The sequence below is a fragment of the Schistocerca americana genome, chromosome 7, assembly GCF_021461395.2.
Source record: "Schistocerca americana isolate TAMUIC-IGC-003095 chromosome 7, iqSchAmer2.1, whole genome shotgun sequence".
Taxonomy (NCBI): Eukaryota; Metazoa; Arthropoda; class Insecta; order Orthoptera; family Acrididae; genus Schistocerca; species Schistocerca americana.
The window spans coordinates 479,167,878-479,189,833 of NC_060125.1; the positions used below are offsets into that span (position 1 = coordinate 479,167,878).

The window sequence follows — 21,956 nt, forward strand, 5'->3', positions numbered from 1 at the left end:
ACGCACTCGCACACTTTAATATCCGGTCGCGCCGTGTCGGAAAACTGCAGTGCTGTCCGGAGAAGGCGAGGTGTTACGGAAGCCACACCCGGCTAGGCCTGGCGTGCGTTCTCGCCGTTAGAGGCGCCGTAGCACCGTTCCGGCCCGCCGGCTACCGAAATACACGCCACACGACCGCAGGTAGCAGTGCGCACGCGATGCTTCTTGCCTTTCTTTCACCTCGCTGCCTCCCCATCCTCCCCGGCACCGTTACTCCACTTTTGCATGGGCGCACAAAGAGGCACGAACTTGGGCTGTTCCCAGGCCCAGTTTCGACCCCGCGCATCGATTATGTCCGGAGGATACTGCGGTGCCGGCAGGTGGCACCGGGTGGACGCGTTCACTCGAGCTGTTGTTTCCTGACGGAGGCACCGGCCGACAGAGGCAGCTCTCGGTGACGACTCGGAGCAGTCTTGCGGTGAGGGGGCGGTGGAGGCGGCTACAGAAGCGAGCCGAGGGCAGCGGCCGCCACCGCCCACGCAGCCAGAGCCAGGCAGAGTCCGCCGGACGGCGCTGAACGCCGACCACTGTTGCCGTGCTGCATCGCCGCCGGGTGTTCGCCTGCAACAGGGACACACCACGCGCGGACACCACGTCTGTCGTCGTGACACAAATACATACATCATATGACAATGATAAGATTAAGGCCAGAAAGACATTAACTATTAACAGTATCTACGATAATGAACAGATGTATGTAAGACATAATATCTCTCTGGAACATATTACTTCATCTGAAGTACGCTTATGGTACAGGCAGAATGATCCCCATTACGTTCCAATGTCGGACAGACTCTGCAGTATTTATGTAAGTTAAGAAGATGACCATCAATGATGAACTGAGGTTTGAATTGGAGTCTGTATTCAGGGATTTTCTCTGCCTCGTGATGGCTGGGTGTTGTGTGATGTCCTTAGGTAATGTCCATTATAATTATCTGGGCTGTTATGCCGTGGTCGGTTGATGAATTCTGTGGTGATTCCCAACGTTTCGTCTCCGACTGCGAAGGACATCTTCAAGGGGGTCCGTAGCTTGATGGAAGGTCCAACACACACACTTTAAGTTAATGTCTCTCGATATTACGATCAGTAATAAACTGTGCAGCGGTGACTGGGATAAAATTGATAGACTACTGCATGATACTATGGGGAAGCGTATGTTGACGGCGTCTAGTAGACAGAAGAAGAAGTTTGATAATTTGCTACCTAATCAGACTGTTCGGCATTTAGACGTTTCCCGGACCGTTATCAATTTGTCCAAACGTTCGTTATCTGACGATGAGACATCTGTGCTTGCCAAGGGAGGAAATTTTGCTGTTAATCCGCGTTTTGTGCCCACGGAAGAAATTATAGCCAATGTAGAAGCAGGAATTCGCAGTGTAGATTCTGTAACAGCTGAAGAAATCCATATAGAAACAGTGAGAATATTAGCCAATGCAAAACCGCCGAAAAGTAATATAACTGTGGGTGAGAGAAGAGCTTTAAAACTCCTGAACGACGACGATAGTATTTTGGTTCTCCCAGCTGACAAAGGAAGCGCAACGGTGGTTATGGATGTGGCCGACTATCAGAGAAAAATTACGGATCTACTGGATCCGCAAGCATATAGGAAGCTGAATATGGACCCCACTAACAACGTTCTCAGAACTGTGTCGCGGTTAATAAAAAAGTGTACAGAAAGGTCTCTGCAGTTCGGTTGCGCTACCACCGAGGCTTTATGGATTGCCCAAAATTCATAAAGAAAATGTTCCGTGAAGACCGATACTAAGTGCCATTGGTTCGCCAACCTACTCGTTAGCCAAGTTTTTGACTACGCTGTTAAAACCACATGTGGGCCGTTCGGACTCGTATATAAGGAATTCGACACATTTCATCAGCAGATTGAATGGCATAGTGGTCCAGCCGGAGGACATATTGGTCAGCTTCGATGTGGTATCGCTGTTTACCATGGTTCCACTTAATGATGTATAGGAACAGCTGGATCGAATTTTTCCTGCCGATATTTTAGAGCTGTTTAAGTGTTGTTTGACGACCACATACTTCAAGTGGAATGAACAGTTTTATGAGCAAACGGATGGCGTGGCTATGGGAAGCCCCCTAAGTCCCGTAATTGCAATCTTCTTTATGGAGAAATTCGAAGAACAGGCCTTAGGTACTGCCAGCAAGAAACCAAATGTATGGTTCCAATACGTGGATGACACGTTTGTGTTGTGGAGACATGGTAGGGAGGAACTAAGCCGGTTCCACGAACATCTGAACAGTTTAAACTCAAGAATTCAGTTTACAATGGAGGAGGAGGTAGACGGCAAACTACATTTCCTCGATATGCTTGTGTTTAGAAACGAAAATGGTAGTTTGGGCCACTCAGTGTACCGCAAACCCACGCACACGGACCGTTATTTGCACCGGGATTCGAACCAACACCCACAACAGAAGCGGGGTGTTATCAAGACGTTAGCGGATAGAGCTAGAAATATTTGTGAACCTGAGTTGCTCGACGCTGAGATGGAACATCTCCACAATGCACTAACGAAAATCGGATATTCGTCCGCCGAAATAAAACGTGCGTTGAGGCAGCCAGGCAGAAATCATACTGACGTACAGGCTACTGCAAAATCTAAGGTTTTCCTGCCGTTTGTTAAAAATGTAACGGAAAGAATAGGGAGGATCTTGACGAAGCGAAATATTACCGTAATTTACAAGCCCACCAGGAACATACAGGAATACCTTAGGCCTGCCAAGGACGCTCGCAAACCTTTGGAAAAATATGGAGTGTATAGGATCCCATGCAGCTGTGGTGATGTTTATGTGGGTACCACCAAAAGAACTATTTCTAAACGTTTGGAAGAGCACAAGGGAAATTGTAGAAGAGGAGAAACGGAACGATCAGCTGTTGCGGAGCATGCTTTCCAGCCAGGGAACCACAATATTCGTTTCGAGGAGACGCAAGTACTAGCGGCCACGAGCGGATACTACGAAAGGCTCTACAGGGAGGCAATCGAAATCGCTAAACACCCAAATAATTTCAACCGAAAGGAGGAGGGCGTCAAATTAAACGGTATATGGATGCCGGTGTTAAAGAAGATGTGTACCACTCGTCCACTACTGGGTGATGGCAACGGCGATCGACGGCGACGGACAGCGGCCAATTGCACTGGCGTTTTCAAAACACGTGACGTCACGCCGCGGCGCGGGGGCGCGCGGACACGGAATTTAGCGGCAGTCAGTAGCGAGCCAGTGTGTGTGTTGGACCTTCCACCAAGCTACGGACCCCCTTGAAGATGTCTCCCGCAGTCGGAGACGAAACGTTGGGAATCACCACAGAATTCATCAACCGACCACGGCATAACAGCCCGGATAATTATAATGGACATGATATTTCCGGCCGTGAAAGTTTACATTTTGGTGTCCTTAGGTTAGTTAGGTTTAAGTAGTTCTCAGTTCTAGGGGACTGATGACCATAGATGTTAAGTCCCATAGTGCTCAGAGCCATTTTTGGAGTCTGTATTTTTCAAATTCTGAAGGTGGCAGGGGTAAAATACAGGGAGCGAAAGGCTATTCACATTTTGTACAGAAACCAGATGGCAGCTATAAGAGTCGAGAGACATGAAAGGGAAGCAGTGGTTGGGAAGGAAGTGGGGCAGGGTTGTAGCCTGTCCCCGACGTTATTCATTCTGTATATTGAGCAAGCAGTAAAGGAAACAAAAGAAAAATTCAGAGTAGGAATTAAAATCCATGGAGAAGAAATAAAAACTTTGAGGTTCGCCGATGACATTGAAATTCTGTCAGAGGCAGCAAAGGGCTAGGAAGAACAGTTGAACGGAATGGACAGTGTCTTGAAAGGAGGATATAAGATGAACATCAACAAAAACAAAACGAGAATAATGGAATGTAGTCGAATTAAGTCGGGTGATGTTGAGGGCATTAGATTAGGAAATGAGACACTTAAAGTAGTAAAGGTGTTTTGCTATCTGGGGAGCTAAATAACTGATGATGGTCGAAGTAGAGAGGATATAAAATGTAGACTGGCAATGGCAAGGAAAGCGTTTCTGAAGGAAAGAAATTTGTTAACATCGAGTATAGTTTTAAGTGTCAGGAAATCGTTTCTGAAAGTATTTGTATGGAGTGTAACCATGTATGGAAATGAAACATGGACAACAAGTAGTTTGGACAAGAAGAGCATAGAAGCTTTCTAAATGTGGTGCTACAGAAGAATGCTGAAGATTAGATGGGTAGATCACATAACTAATGACGAGGTGTTGAATAGAATTGGGGAGAAGAAGAGTTTGTGGCACAACTTGACAAGAAGAAGGGATCGGCTGGTAGGACATGTTCTGAGGCATCAAGGGATCACCAGTTCAGTATTGGACAGCGGCGTGGAGGGTAAAAATCGTAGAGGGAGACCAAGAGATGAATACACTAAACAGATTCGGAAGGTTGTAGGTTGCAGTAGGTACTGGGAGATGAAGAAGCTTGCACAGGATAGAGTAGCATTGTGAGCTGCATCAAACTAGTCTCAGGACTGAAGACCACAACAACAACAACAACATTAGGGAGGTAGACGTAGTACAGTAATCTCTGAACGTCTATTAGTAGCAGCGTCAGGACGGCGCATCACCCGAATGAGAAGAGTCCTGGGTTCAAATCCCGGGCTTGGTACATATTTTAATTCATTGCTTTGTCCTGTATTCATTTTCATAGATTTGGCTCTCGTTTAACAGGTCGTCTGTGTACACTCTAACATTTAAGGTTCCAAGATATTTTGACTCAAAGCACCACGATCCCGCATCATTTCTTCAGAAAACTGCCTCTAACTTTCACGACGTGCAGTCGAATCAAAACTGACGAGAGGGATGGATAATTTCAGTTAGAAGCCAAGAAGTATCATAGGATGGCTAGTGTTTATAATCTAAACTTTTCTTTGATCTTCAAGTAGACTCTTTCCGCTTTGAAACTGATAGGAGTAGGAGGGTTAAAACGGTATGTAAATCAATTGCGGCACCAAGAGAATCGAATGAATACAATCTTCGCGCGCGCGCGCGCACACACACACACACACACATACACACACACACACACACACACACACACACACACACACACGAGCGAGATGGAATTATCGGAATGGAAGGGTTTACATGTACGGACACACAAATGATTACAATTTCCAAAATTGGGGGATTTCTTCAAAAGGAATGCTTCACCAATTTGGTCCGGCTCCGGCCCTTATGGAAACAACTGTTTAGCCTAGCATTGATTGACATAGTCGTTGGATGTCTTCGCGAGGGATAACATTCCATATTCTATTGCATCAGATCGTAAAACTACTAAACTGATTGGAAGGCCCTGCCCATAATGCTCCAAAAATTCTCAATTGAGGAGAGATTCGGCGACCGCGTAGACCAACGTAGGGTTTAGAAGGCACGAAGACAACCAGTACAAACCCTGATCGTGTGTGTATGGGGTAGGGGGTGGGGGGGGAGGAGATTATCTGGCTGAAATGCACGTCAAGGATGGTTTGCCTTGAAGGGCGTTGTGCTGTAAGAGTGCCGCGAATGCCAGCCAAAGTCGTCCTGCTATGAACAGAAGTGACACCACTGAGCATCATCCCTTGTTGACGGACCGTATACGGCCGGCAATCAGACTGGAATCCTACCGCTGTCTTCAGAGACATCTTCGATGGTCATGTGATGTGGTGTATTGTGTGCATATTAAATCGGCGACCTAGAAACGACGGAGAGGCATCGTCCCGCCGTAGCCCTCAGTGGTTCACAACCCCACAACAGGCCACAGCAGTCCACCCTCCACACCGCCGCCCCTCACCGAACCGAGGGTTATTATGGGGTTAGGCCCCCAGAGCCCCCCCCCCTTTCCCTGGGAACGCCTCATACCAGACGAATGTAACCCAAAATGTTTGCGTGGTGTACGTGTACATGTAGACTGTGTTTTCGCAGCAATCGTCGACATAGCGTAACTGAAGCGGAATAAGGGGATCCAGCCCGCACTCGCCGGGGCAGATGAAAACCGCCTAAAAACCATATGAGCCGTGGTGAGCTGGCGCCAGTGTTATCTTGTTCATGTATCGCTGAAATCGATTGTGGTTCAGCAAAGCTATCTTTGTTTCTCGCGTCTCCTATCTTCCCGGTTGGCGGGAGAAGGGATTGGGTTATCAAAAAAAATGTTCAAATTTCTGTGAAATCTTATGGGACTTAACTGCTAAGGTCATCAGTCAGTAAGCTTACACACTACTTAACTTAAATATTCTTAAGGACAAACACACGCACACCCATGCCCTAGGGAGGACTCGAACCTCTGCCGGGACCAGCCGCACAGTCCATGACTGCAGCACCTTAGACCGCTTGGTTAATCGATTGGGTTATGAGCCTTAAACGGGTAACCCTCGAGATCTCGTGAGATTCGCTGGGAGACGAGTGTCAAAGGCTGCCGAACGCGCGTGGTGACCGTTACATGTTGTGATGTGAAATTGGTCGGGCGTTTTGGCGACGTGGGCAGCTTGGAGATGCAAGTACTCTTACTTCGCTGGGATAAACATTTGAAGTGAAGCTGTGGAACCCGCCCTTTCATATTGTGTGCGTGATATGCACTAAGTGGTCGTAATTGTGTTTTGTTGACCGACGCACTCAGAGGCACTTAAATTTTATTATTATGGTGAGACTTTCATAGTCGAACTTAAAGATGCTGTGGAAGACTTCAGTTGGCCTACTTAAATGGTGGCCGTTATTTGAAAGTTTTCTCAGAAGTTCTACTAGTGCTCTGTGTTTCTTGTAATCAAATGATTTTATGTTGGCGTTTTCAAAGGCAGCACTCTATTAATACAGTTGTCCATGTGTAAAATGCTTAAGGTTCAAATGGTTCAAATGGCTCAGAGCACTAAGGGACTTAACATCTGAGGTCATCAGTCCCCTAGAACTAAGAACTACTTATACCTAACTAACCTAAGGACATCACACACACCCATGCCCCAGGCAGGATTCGAACCTTCGACCGTAGCGGTCGCGTGGTTCCAGACTGAAGCGCCTAGAGCCCCTCGGCCACTACGGCGGGCGCTTAAAGTCAAAGTTGCGAATTTGTCAGTAGCGTAACGTGTTCTTTTACACACTTACCCATATATCGAGACAAAGGTTTTATTTCAGAGTTATTGGAATGTACCGAGCGAGGTGGCGCAGTGGTGAGCACACTGGACTCGCATTCGGGAGGACGACGGTTTAATCCCGTCTCCGGCCATCCTGATTTAGGTTTTCCGTGATTTCCCTAAATAGCTTCAGGCAAATGCCGGGATGGTTCCTGTGAAAGGGCACGGCCGATTTCCTTCCCTATCCTTTCCTCACCCGAGCTTGCGCTCCGTCTCTACTGACCTCGTTGTCGACGGGACGTTAAACACTAATCTCCTCCTTATTGGAATGTTTTTGTGATTCGAACAAAACCCTTTGATTGTGCCAGCGCCTTGGCGGGGAGTGAAATGTCATCCGATGTCTAGGCCTGGCAGTGTTTAAGAACCTGGCCACTACCGGGAGTTGTTCACAGACCGCCTTCCAAAGTTTAGTATTTTACTTCCTTCCACCAAGGTGGGTTAAGCTGGTAGGCATATAAATATATATTGTATGTAACCTGTTCTTATACGAACCTGTTTCCTAAATATTAGCGACTGGCAACTGGTTTGCCGGCCGAAGTGTCCGAGCGGTTCTAGGCGCTACAGTCTGGAACCGCGCGACCGCTACGGTATCAGGTTCGAATCCTGCCTCGGGCATGGGTGTGTGTGCTGTCCTTAGGTTAGTTAGGTTTAAGTAGTCCTAAGTTCTAGGGGATTGATGACCACAGCAGTTAAGTCCCATAGTGCTCAGAACCATTTGAACAATTTTTTTGGCAACTGGTTTAACTTTAAATTGCATAGCATCTGCTGAGTTCCTTGCGCGGCTGTTTCTGGTAGTCTTTTATTAACACGTCTGAGCACGTTGTAACGGAACATATTAAAGGCTTTACTTTACCGAAGTATGCGATACCCTCCAAATTCAACCAGTTTAACGAGTATTTATGATTATAGAAAAGTTATTGTGTATGTTAACAATGATTGCACAACATGTCTCCTTAAACAGTCAACCCATTAAATTATACTGAATCACTGACCCACACAAAAGTTAATATCACTTGATCACTGATATAGCAAATGTTATCATGTAAAAACACTAAGTTTATCTTAAATAATTAATATGAAGTACCAAAAATAGTGGCCATCTTAGGTATTTAGGATCTCGTTAAATAAAAATCACCCAGTGAAACCTATTTGTTCACCAGGAGCGTTTTCTCTCAGTATTCACGTAATCAATCCTATTTTAGACGAAAACCAATGTAATTCTTAATAATTCATGTTACTTACTTATTTATGCAAATTAGAGATGTCAATTGACAAACTTCTATAAAACGGCCTTTTTGTAGCAAAGAATTATTCTGGCAAGTCAACAAATCTGTCTGTCAATTTAATAACATGTTAAATTATGTCACTCGATGCAAATTAATAAATTTTCTGCACAAATTATGATAACAGATGTACATGTGACTTATAAACTATATTTATTTTTAGTAGTTCTTTGACAATGCTATAAATACAAGCAGCAAGAAGGGTCGGGACGCAGTCGGAAAGTCACTTTGGTAAAGCGTGTTTGTGTGTTATTGTTTGAGGTGGATAAGCAATGCAAAGAACGTGTAAAGGAAGTACTACTTTGTGTTGTGTCATGGTCTTTGGTGGACAGTGGAATTAAGATGGCCACCAGAGTAATAAATACTTGAAGTTAACATATTTGTTGGTTTCGCTCGTTCTTTGTCATCAAAAGCACATCAACACGGGACCTCATGTTTTTAACCCTAGACAACCAGATTTAGAGCCAGCATCAGCATCGAGACACAGCAGCGATCCAGCAAGCAGTAGCGATTACCACAATGCATTTTAATGGTGCCAACCTAACATCAAGTGCTAACAAGCTCCGTAAATTGGAGTGAAATAGTGCGATTATAGCAATTAGCAATATCTACGACTAGGCGACCATTACAACGTGAACATTCATTATTAAAGATCAGTGGTTCTGGTGTAGTTTTTTATGTAAGTGGTTCTGTTATGTTATGTAATTGGATCTTAGTTTGGCACTAGTGTTGAAGTGGTATTAAGTCACACTTTATTGGTAACTGTTTTCATTATATGCGTTTTGAGGGAAATCTTATGTGGGATTTTGAATTTCTGAAGTTTGTCAGTAATTCTGTTTAAAGGGAAAATAAAGCGAGGGGTATTAGTGCACGGAAACGTTAAGTTTGAAATTGACCTTTTAACATGTGCATCTTTAACGGATTGAAATAGTAAGTTTATAACGGTATTTTAGTTAAGAATCTTAAGTGTGGTTATCTTGATGTAATAACTGGTTTTAAGGAGTTTGATGAAGTGGCTGTGTGAAGTAATAGATAATTGCTATGCTTAAGGTTTCTAGAAATGCCTGGCACGTTAGGTTTTTTATAACTTTCTTTTAAGGGACTGTTTATTTAAGTACTGAGTACGTTGGGTTTCTAACTGTATTTGCAAAGCTTTATCTAGTGGCTCGTGCACATTTGGCAAATTCCTTAAAAGGCCTAATGTCAATAAACTGTCTTAATTTTAATTTGTGACTACCAATCATGATTCCATCCCTCTTCTTCGTTTATGGTATCTGAGAAATGCTGGTTAAGTGTGGTACGAAAAGGGGATCCACGTACCACCATCTACAGGCTGGCCGCCACACCGGACCTCTACACTAATCCGCCGGGCGGGTTCGTGCCGGGGACCGGCACGCCTTCCCGCTCGGGAAGCAGCGCGTTAGACCGCGGGTCTAGCCGGACGGGCAATGATCTGGCAGAAAGCATCGGAAGATCTTTAAGACTGTGGCAAATGACGGAGTTATCTATAAGAAAGTAGCAACGCCACAAGACTTCGACCAGGAATTTCGTTGACTGGAGAAGAATTGTCTTCAGCGAGGAGCCCCGCTTCGCAATGAGTCCCGATGGCCAGCGAAGACGTCTCTGTAGACAGCGGTAGGATCCCAGTCTGACTGCCGGCCGCTATAAAGTCCGACAACAAGGGGTGATGGTCTGGGGTGTCAATATTTTCATAGCATGACCCGTTTGGTTGGCATTCGCGTCAGCCTTACAGCACACCACCCTTCAAGGCAAACCATTGTTGACGTACATTTCAGCCAGATAATGTCCGCCCACAAACGATCAGGGTTTCTCCTGGTTGTCTTCGTGCCTGCCAAGCCCTACATTGGCCTACGCGATCGCCGAATATCTCCTCAACTGAGAATTTTAGGAGCATTATGGGCAGGGCCCTCCAATGACTTCAGTAATTTTACAATCTAATGCACTAGAATTTGACACGTTATCCCTCGCGAAGACATCCAACGACTGTGTCAATCAATGCCAGGCTACACAATTGTATCCATAAGGGCCGCATGAAGCACTACTTTTTGAATAAATCACCCATTTCTTAAAAACTATTATCATTTGTGTGTCTGTATATGTAAACCGTTCCATTCCGATAATCCCCTCTCGCTCATGTGTGTGTGTGTGTGTGTATGTGTGTGTGTGTGTGTGTGTGTGTGACTGCGCGAAAATTGCATTCAGTCGATTGTCTTGGTGCCGCAATTGATTTACATACCGTTTTAACCCTCCTACTCCTACCAGTTTCAAAACGGATAGAATACAAATGAAAAAAAAATTATCTACTTTTAGATCAAAGAAAGGTTCTCTGCTCCCCATCCACATGCCTAGGTGGCTACGCCAGGCAGCACCTTCGTTGCACAGCGTTCATCTTGCGGGTACATAAGCGGAAGTAAAAAATTTTTCTTTCCTTGATTTCTAGGATAATATGCATTTGCGAATCCCATATATGATACTGCAAAATGATCAGTTTTCAATAATCTATCTATCCTGTCAGATTTGATTCGATTGCGCTTCAAGGATTTTAGGAGAATTTTCTCGAAAACGAGGAGATTGAGACGAAATTTCTTACAGTTTTTCATTTTAGGTTGCACGCAAGCGACCTGCTCAATATAAGTCGAATTGATTGGCTGTGTCTGGGGCCTTACCGTTATGATGGACACACTAGTGAGCAAATCAGTTAGAGGCAACTGCTGTAGTACACCTCAGATTTTTGAACGACGGGAGAGGGAAGGAGTAGGGGTCGGCAGCCAACTAATCGATGTTCTACGGAGTTGTGCTTGTCATTTATTTTCAGTTGTTTTCGAAGCCTTTTATGATTTCATCCTGACACTACAGCACACACTGACAAGAGACTATTTTTATATTTACTGCATGATGTGGTAAACCAACAACATATACCTGCTTCTGATTTCATTGTGATAACTGAGACTAAGTGAATGAAAATGAAGCAATAAGAGGCTTCACATTAGGAACACAGGTCGCAAAATCGACTGCTAGCTATTTTTCTGTCTTCCTAAGTGATAAGAAAGTTGAACCACCTCGAATTCTTGGAAGAAACAGCCGCTGTAGATAAAAATCTATCAATTTACAGGGATCACAGAAAAACGAAAAACGTTGGCTGGATGACAATAGGAACACCGCTTCTCCTGAATGTGGGTCAAATTCCGTAACCAAAGCTCCACTTCGTAATTTTTACGTGATTATCTTCGTGTTTTAGGTTTCGCGTGCTTGTAAATTGCCCTCCGTGTCTGTAAATTGTTCTACGTATTATGTTAAATCTGTTCACATTATTTTACACTTCTGTCTCCCGTTCATACGGTGAGTTTCATTTAGATATTAGGAATGATTTGCCGTGTCCAAAACTCGGTTATCAACAGGTCTTTCTGTCAAAAGCGGGAATAAGTTTTAAGACTGTTTCTCATTCTCATACGTGGAAGATAATTATCAGGCGCTGCAGGCAGTTTTTGGTAAGAAACTATTCCGTTCTAGGGAGACAATATACATATTTTTGAAAACTATCCAAAAACTTATGTTTAAAATTTGTCACGCATTGCAGAAAAGAACATTTTAACAGCAGTTCGAAGATTCCTTCGGTAGGGCAGAATGTACTGCTAATCAGGAAATATGCTTTCAAAAACTATCGTTTTAAATCAGATAAGATTATTAGTTGAATGTTAGCTCTGACGTTGTCTTCCTGTGTTGTGCGTAGGTAGCACACAAATCGGACACCGGCACTATCAGTGTGACATCTCAAAAAAATACGAATTTTTAATTAGCACTATAAACAAATAGTGCGGAATGCGCTCTACAGATCTTTGTAAGTGGGATTATCTTAGTGTGCAGACCTGCCGAGCGATGGTTTTTGTAACAGTTGGAGGAAAAAGAGGGGATCGGCTTGTCCAGCATCGTGACTATTAGGAATCCCTTAGCTGGCACCAAGCCATTGTGTAGTAGACTGTGTAGTAGATTGAGATTTGAGTTGTTTCATTGCTTGTCGTTTTTCCGTAGAATTTTCTAATTACCATGTTACTAGAGTACTGAATTTGTGCTTTTCACATTGCTCGCCGTCAGGATTTTAGAAACTCGCATTACTTCTCTAATCATGTCGAACTATCAGCATTTCTCATGTCTGTTATTTTCATTTGCAACGTTCCACCAAACAGAAAAGTTGACTTATTCTAAAGGCATAATTTCCTTTACATTTACTTATATTTGCTTTTGTAGTATTTTTGGCGTTAAAATCAACATGTCAATCCCAGGTTTCAATGGGAGAGGCTGAAAAATGATTTTGATTGCCAAGGTACAAAACACTGAGGACCATCCAGAAACAGCGGCTGCCAAAGACGGAAGGAACAGATAAAACTATAAAGGGAAGTTGTAATAAAGGTGCTTGCCTTAATTTTAAGAAACATACTGACAGTGGAAATGTTGGGCCACCGTGCTGCTACTAATAAGCTCAATGCTTGCGGTCCATAAGTGAGCAGAATTAGTTCTCGTGGAAAAAGGATTCTGCCGTCTTCTCGTCTAGTCAAATGCTGAAAGAGAAGAAGTTACTTCCAACCAGACAACGATAACTATGAACTCTTTCTTAATAGCGACGACAGCATAGAAGATTCTAATTTAGCTTGAACGATACTATAATCAGACATTAGAAGCAGAATACGATTCATCTAAGGACAACAGCGACAGCTAAAGGAAATACAGAAACAAATAAGCCGAGCTCCAAAGAAGATTCCATTGAAGTGTACCGAAAGCATGAAGTTCTTTACTTACGAAGACCAACAACTGAGAAAGAACCCTCACCCGGATTGTGATCAAACTCTCCGGCCAGCTGGTATCACCAATGAAGAATACCTCGCAGCCGAAAATAATAATAACACCAAAGGAAAGATAAAGCAATCCATCCATACGAATGGAAGGTTTTCAAAGATAAACTTTACAAATCGTACCATCTGTGAGTGATAAACCATGGACCGTGAATAAGTTTAAAGTGTTTATGGGCACTTTGGATGTTAACCGACTAAAGATTTCAACCAGCTTTGTATTCCTGCTATAAGATCTTCCGGGCTGATAATATAACTGTGGCTGTGTTGACGGTAACATTAAAAAAGGCATGCGCGCACACTTTACATTAGTTGCCTGCGTTGAGAGTCATTCTCTAGGACCGTTCACATCTCACGAGTTTATATAAGAAGGAAACCTGTTGCGAGGGTCTGCGGAGACTGCGTAAAAGATTGCAAAAGAAATGGTAAGAATAATGGTACTCTGTTCGTTTTAAGAAATATTCGACTCTTAAATCAATAAAGCTTTTCTCATGCCCAAAAAGATTAATGAGAAATTTACACGGCATACGGAAGCTCTGATGACATTATCTTGCAGCAAGAGACTGACGAGTTATCATGTATACCAACTGGAGAAGAATCTTGGAGGCGTCGAAAAAGAACGTGTTAACTGATTCCAGACACCGATGTGCCCATTATTTACAAGCGGAGCTTCCTGTCCCTAAAGGAAACATCTTAATATTCTATTACAAAAGTAGACTGCCTAACAAAACACGAAAATATTTGACTACAGAATGAAATAAGGAACGTTGTACGCGTGGCGTGAAAGAGATGGAAGCAAACAGGCCTTCAGAATTGCGCAAACTGTGAATTCACACAATGGCAATTCATAGAATTTATATGTTATTCAAACAACTGCTGGCCTCAACAAATAAAAAGGTATACAATTGTCATCTATATGTACATCTTGTATAAATTCAAGAAAATTAAGTCAGTTGCCCATAAATACCTCATGAATGGGTACACTCAAAATGGAGGAGACGGAGAGCGTTCACTAGTTGGAACAGAGATAAGGTGATCAAGTTAAGTCAGGCCGAGTATACATTCCACACTAACATGTTCACTGATTAGAAGCAAGAAGAAGAATCCGCCACATTTTATGTGGCGATTTCACGGATTTCGAAGACTTTTCGAGTGATCACGGGGAACATTTCACGATTACCACAGACTTTAACAATTTTAATAATGGAATTGTGAAAATGTTAACGGTTCGCCAAGAAGTTCCCTTTGGGTCATTCCACTGCACCTCTTACAGTGAAGATAATAAAGCAGTCAAATATTCAAAGGTTAAGTCTTTGTGAAAGGAAAAGACAGATCAAACCAAGAAAAGGAGAGGAAACGAAAAAGATATTCAATTCATGAAAAACTAAGTTGAATCCGCCGGAAAATACGAAACAGATCATTAATGACTGGAAAGAAGTGCCGACTTACACTTCCAATAATTACGTAGATAAAACCTTAGGTATGGTTGTACATTGCAAAGACAACTTATACGTAATTATATCTGAAAAGATAATTGGTTTTTATTTAAATTCTTTATTTCTTGATAAGAGTAAAATGGTACGACTCATAACCAATAATATGATGGCTATGTGATAAATCTAAATTTTTTGGTGATTAACGAAAACCTTATAGTAATAAATTTTCGATTGACTATATTCTCAGCGAAAGTTAAATACTTAAACTTCTCATTTCAGCCATGGCATCATTAATACTTTAATTCTTTCATTCTTTTTCATTTAAAAAAACAAAGTTTCTACTGAAATCCTCATACGTGATTTCCCACAAATGAGGTTCTTTTAGATGTCACACCGCTAGTATCGTTGTGCGAAATGGTCATATCTGATGATACGGTGAGTAAGCGATTTAGAATTAATCTACGAGGTACTGGTCTATTTGAAATACTCAGTTCATACCGAGCTGAGTCCAAGCTCGATTAGCTCTATAGCTATTCCACTCTCAGCAACTGTACGGAAAGTCATAATACCGGTAGTTCCAAGTATAGACCGATTCAGATTCAACGAATCAGTTGCAGATACAAAGTTCGAGATTTTTAGGTATTGAACAGCTTATTATTTAAAGTAACTAAGAGATGGAAACTGAATTCTACTTTCACCGTCTTCTGTGACTCTCCTCTACACGAAGAACAAGAGTTCTATTTGTCACTTAAACAGATCTCCTTTTTCTTTTATAAGAAAAATAATGGCGGGGCTTTGGACACACACATCTAATTTCGTAGTGCCATTATCGACAGGAGGATGCAAATAGTTCCGTCCGCATCCATCAACCGCACCATTTCTTCGAAAGACAAATTAAGCGATATGTCTCATCAGCTCGACCAAAAACAGGAACTCCGTACTAATAACCTGTTTCGCGTCGAGGTCCTATTCAGATCGCACAGAAGTCTGCCCGTACCGGTACTCTTGTGCTTCACAGCCTGCCAACAGGCGTTTAGTGGACACTGTTTCTTGGTATGTCATTGTGGAGCAGGGAGAACTAGGCTTATTAATTTTGTTATGAACAGCCAGTGCCTTTGGCATGAAACCTATGACGCTACTGCAAGACAGAGGCATGTAGTGGTACACTGAGGCAGTTCCCCGAAAAAGGCATTAAGCATGCATTTACGGTGTTCAAAGCAACAGTCTGTGCGGAGACTGTGTTACATGACTGTAGGAGATTGTGCCCCGTAGTTTTTTTATAGTAGTCATATTGAGAAGATTATTGACAGCGAAAATAAGTTATCTTTATTGTAAAGTAAATCTGAGTTCATACTACTGATTTTATGAGTGTTTTCGATATGAAACCACTGGAGCAATATGTACTTTTACTATAATTTTTTTTAAATTTTAGGATCATTTTAGCTTTTCATTTAGGAGTATAATTTGTTTTGGGCATTATGAGTTCATAGGCGTTCAGAAATTTGAGACTGCATCTAGGAATAATGCGAAATTGCTTTCAAATGTATCATATTAAATGATATGTGGTTGAAAACTGTATGTCCCAGTGGTTCCAAAGCGAAACCACGTACCTGAAACAATTGAGTGTTCGCTTTTTGTCAGTTTCTTCTGATATTGGTTGCTCACTGTGAAGGTAAATTTTGTGGAAATTTTTAAATAACATTTTTTCATGTTGTTGGGACTCAACTGGTTAAAAGAACCTTTCGAAGCGGGTGAAGGAAGTGGAATAGGATGTTGAATATAACGTTTGTGTCAGCGGTTTTAGCTTTGTTGAACGTGGTTTTGATCAGGGAGGCGTAGGTATGTGTTAATGGGACAGTGCCTTTTTCAGATCTTATATAGTGTAATGTCATTCTGGAATCAATTTGTAAAGCATGATGCTTCTAGGACTGGATTGGAAAGTTTTACATCTCGTGAAGTTTTGGCATTTCGTACTGTACATCTGTCCGAAATTATTGTTATTAATGAAGGTTCTTATTTAGTACCTTATGGTTCATTGTCTCTTAATTGTAGGTCTAGGCGTAAGATTAATTCCGACGAAAAAATTTATATTTGGTCAAAAATAAGTGGTACATCTAATATGGAAGATTGTAAATTTGTTGGTGATTGTATGGTCTATTATCATTAATAAAAACTACACATTGATCTTGCCAAAAGCCGAGAAGCGATTTTATTCTTTTGTAGCACCACACCTCACTCAGTATCCTGCTCCCCTGGCCCTCCTCAGTGGCCTCTCACAGTAGATATCTTATGTAACAGTTGTATGTTGTTGCGCAATCGTCTTATCAACGCCGCGGCTCGTCCTTAAAAATACTAGGACCGTGCCGCGGAGTTTGCCAGTGCTATTTAACATGGAGCTGATAACCGTGGGGACGAGTTTCTACAGGCGACTAAGCAGCGTGCGCTTGGATCTTGAACTATAAATAGCTGCTGATGCAACCTCGCGCATTCATTATATGAATAGCATCATACGAGAATGGTTCGCCGTTTTGGATATTGCCGTCGCAGACGTATGCTGGTCTATAAAGATTTGTTGAATATTACTGGCACTTTTGGTATCCTTCCAGCGCCAGGTACGAGTAAGAAAGTATCTAATCTGAAGAAGATTGCGAGTATATCTATATTGTCAGGTCCTTGGTAGGAAGAGATGGGAAGACACGTCCTTATTCCACAGCTTGTAGGGTAAATACGAGAGCGGCGCCGCATGCGGTATAGGCTGCGCACAGCCTCGCCTAGTTTCGGTGTACACCGACAAAGTGTGCGCGTATCGGCAGTGCAGTTTCTCTGTCGACGCCATGCCCTAATAAAAGTGTTTACGTTCCGATTGAGTACGTTTTACTTAAGCTCTGGGGGAATAACTGAAGTGAGTCTGTAAATACCCCTTCAAAGCCTTTTCAGTGTCAGGATTAGTTCATAGTCTACGCTAAATAGTGTAATATTTCCAAATATTTGAGTATTTTCATAAACCGTAATTTCTGTTGGGCGTGTTTTGATTCGAGTACGGCCACTTGTGCTATCAGAGACGTTTATTTGTAAGGTGCGGCGTCTCTAACCAACAAATCGGAATGCATGCAGCAATAAAATCCGGCACATATATCGGCTGAATAAATCAAATAGCAGTTTTAAATAGCTGTTTGATTTATGAAGCAAGAATAGCTAACGAATATAAATATATATTAGCCAATGACTTAAAATTAGTTCGTCAGACACTGAAAAAATGAGTATAGCCAATTTGTAAATGAAATTACATTTTAAATATTTAGATTAAAATATCTAATAAAAATTCATGAATATTACTTCTGTTTTTGATTTAACGTATGAGTAGGAATATTTGAGTCTGCTGAATAAAGGTAACATATATCTTGGTTTTAATGTTTGCAACTATCAACAAGTAAACTACTTATCTAAACCAGTAAACTAATTAGATACATAACTATCATTAAGAAAAACTATTGTTAACACTTAATTTTTTTCTCTTCTTCCAACAACATATTTAAAAACCAAAAATCTATTTATAAGTATATACATAGAGGTTTTGTCTGAAAAAATGGATGTTTTTGAGGATTTCTAGGCTGCAGCATATCACCCATAGCATAAGCGATAGGACCCTAAATGTAAAGATAATTTGATAATTTCATCGTCGAATATTACGTTTAAATATTACATTGAAAACTCCAGAAAAACTGTTTGTCATAGCAATTGGTGTGTTTAGTCGTACCACAAAAAAAAAAAAAAAAAGTGCACCATGGGACTTCACATAATGATTTTGAATATGTGCACCATCTCTCCCTGATTTATCCTATCTAGGTCCCATGGAGCGGCATGGCAGTGGGGATGGAGAGGGTACTTCAAACTAAAGTTAGCGATTTTTTGTCATATCCCTTCCAAACCCACATATACCTACACATTCAGTAAGCCACCATATGATGCATACCAGACGGTACTTTGTTATTCTTAATCTACGAGTATAACGGGCATATTTTCATCCCCTGCTTTGATCACAAAACAGCATCTCCCCAGTCTAATGCTCGGGTGGAATGTACAACATTTGTGTGTAGCCAATCATTTTAGTTGCTTTTATTTATTTCATGCCTTAGTTTAAGTGAAAATGTAAGGAAAAATTTTATATGAATCTCTAATATTATTCTGTCAGTGCAATTACGTGTAACATTTGTGTGTTCTGAAGCTTTTGTCTTGTGGGGAACATTTAACCTATGAAAAATAGCTATAAGTGCAGAAATAAGAAGTGAAAGGATCAGTCTCTATACTAACTGTGATGTGCATCGACAGACGGGCGTGACCGCGGAGTTAATTAGTGAAAAATTTATTATTTTTGTGGGAGGAAGAACAGATTTCGTTGCAGTTAAAGGTGAAGAAGTTGAAGAAGAATTCAGAGGTAATGTACGGAGATCCAGACCACGGTAACAATATGACGAAGTGAGAAGAAATCGGAACTTTCTAGAGGACTATTGCTTCACAATTGTTGCATTAGCTTGCTGTAATTTCGAGAAGAGAACCCTGTACGAGGTGAATACTATGAGGACAAGAAGAAAAGCGAGAACCAATAGTTCAAGATCAAGCACAGAATACATAGGAAGACAGAGCCGAAAATACGTCGGGCAGCTCCAAACCAGAGCAATGTCATTAAGAGAACGCAAACAGTCCGTGGTTCCTGTTAGCAGTACACATATACTCAGCTGTTTTTCGTGTTTTTTGAACAGAAGAGATATGGTGGTTTTCGCCCTTCTACGAACTCTATTGCAAAGGGAGGTTGTCAGCCACTCCTGTAGTTTGTGTATTGATGTGTCTGCATATGTATACCATCCTGACATAATGCGGCCCCGCACCGTATTCAGAAACAGTTTCTATGTTTTACAGTGTACATTCAACCACAAGATGACAAGTCGGGCCAGCAGTGGGAATTTTATTTGCTTTTTATTAAATAATATTCTTATTCCTACTTATAAGATAACAACCGCCCTCTTGCTGTGATCCAGCAATTTTCGAAAACAGATGCAGCGTGCCCACATCAAAGAGCATCTGACTCAGTGTAAACGAAGCCAGATGAGACAAATGAATATTCCAGCGAGTGGTACACTTCGATCTACTTCGTTTTGAAATATATGAGAACAGCATTTTAATTAACTATACATGTGTGAGAATAAAGACATAGGGCTGTATTTTGCATTTCTTCAGAAAAGAAACAAACAGAATGTTCTGATAATGATTTTTGTAATCAATGTGAAGCTCTCTCGCAGCTACAATTACAATAATACTACATGTCATGCGAAGTATGTGGCCAAATTTACTGCCTCACCGACACAGTTAGACCGCAATAGACCGGTGATGCTGTATTGTAACTTATCACCCCGGACTACAAGTCCACAAAAAAAAAACAACAACGGGCAAGAGCTGATCAGGGCCTTGTACCCACTCTTCCGCGGTAGAGAACTTAACCTGCACACCAAGCTCCGCATTTACCGAACAGCTATCCTGCTTGCCCTCACGTATGGCACTGCTACACTGGCCACGATTAGTGTCACCAGAATGCGGACGCTACAGCACTTGCAGAACAAGGTTCTCAGGAGGAGCCTGCACGCCCCGCCACTCACGAGAATTGTTACCCTCCACGAGGAAGCGGATATCGTCCCCCTCAAGACGACCATACAGAACAACGCGCGGCGGCTCTATGAGAAAGTGAATGCCCTGAGGGACACTAACCATGATTTACGCCACGCTGTGACCACACTTCCACGTCGCTGGCATCGACATCGGTTCCTCTAGCCGTCCTAGAGGAATCGGCTGTATGAGAAAGTGAATGCCCTGAGGGACACTAACCATGATTTACGCCACGCTGTGAGCACACTTGCACGTCGCTGGCATCGACATTGGTTCCTCTAGCCATCCTAGAGGAATCGGATTCCGACCATGGCTAACGATAGGCCTGGCACTCCCACTACAGATGCATCCCTTGGCGGGACCGACCCCCCATTCTACGTTCAATGCATCCCACCCTACCTGCCCATGTCGGGCTAAATTTTTCTGCCTGACTGATGTAGTACTGTCACCGTTGGAGGGTGGTAGGGGACTCGAAGTGTATTGCAGTGACGCAGCGTCACTGCCCTGTGGATGGATTTACGCCTCACCAACACAGTTAGACCACACAAAACCGGTCATGCTGTATTGTAACATATCACAAAAAAAAACATTAATTGACTATCTTTTCATTGCACATTGGAGTGTACGCATTGTGGCCAGCTCCTTGTGAATTTGTATGCCATCAACAGTGGCAACATGTACCCAACGGTGTTGGGAGCATCGACAGTACCATACTATATTAACCGCCCACACTGTCATTAATCAGAGCGCTTTGGTTCACTCGTTGTATGACGGCGCGCCATCGAGTGTGACAGCATACACACAATTGCACTGTGAGCATTGAAAATATGGTGCTATGGTAATAGGCCACTTTATCATTAACCAACCACATTATCATTACGCCTGAGAGTGAGAGTGCTTCAGCTCACTCATCAAGAGTCGGAGTGCAATCAGAGGTGGTGGTATATACATAGTTTCGCTGGGATGATCGACAGTATGACGCTATATTAACCGTCCTCATTATCTTTAACTGACCATACTATTACTGCACCTGACAGTGAGAGCGCTACAGCTCGCTCATTGTATGTCATTGCATCAGGGGTGAGAAGGTATGCACAATTGCACTAGTAGCATTGACAGTACGATATTACATTAACTGGCCACATTATCATTAACTGACCGCAATATCGGTGCACCTGAGCGTGAGAGCGCTTTGCTTCCCTCATCGTCTGTTGGCGCACCATCGGGGATGGCAGCATACATACATTAACCGGCCACATTAACATTAAACGACCACATTATCATTACACCTGAGCGTGAGAGCGCTTCGGTTCACTCGTGTGTTTGCGTCCCATCAGCGGTGGAAGCGAGTAAACAGTTGCACTGGAAGCTTCGACAGTACGTTATACACTAACTGTCCACATTGTCATTAACCAGAGTGAGAGCACTTTTGTTCACTCATTGTGTCAACGTGCCATCAAGGTTGGCAGCTTGTACACAGCTGGACTGGGAGCATCAACAGTATGATGCTATATTTACTGGCCGC

The 21,956-nt window shown here is 42.5% G+C and overlaps 1 protein-coding gene across 1 annotated transcript in view; it reads right to left on the minus strand.

Annotated features, from left to right (window-relative positions):
* Positions 1 to 340: 340 nt before the first annotated feature.
* The window catches only part of LOC124623028 (zwei Ig domain protein zig-8-like), a 566,694-nt gene continuing 545,078 nt past the window's right edge, over positions 341 to 21,956 (minus strand). The window contains exon 6 of the mRNA XM_047148820.1: positions 341 to 603. Within this exon, the coding sequence (XP_047004776.1) occupies positions 479 to 603 (125 nt within the window). The 3' untranslated portion in view covers positions 341 to 478. The remainder of the gene's footprint in view (positions 604 to 21,956) is intronic.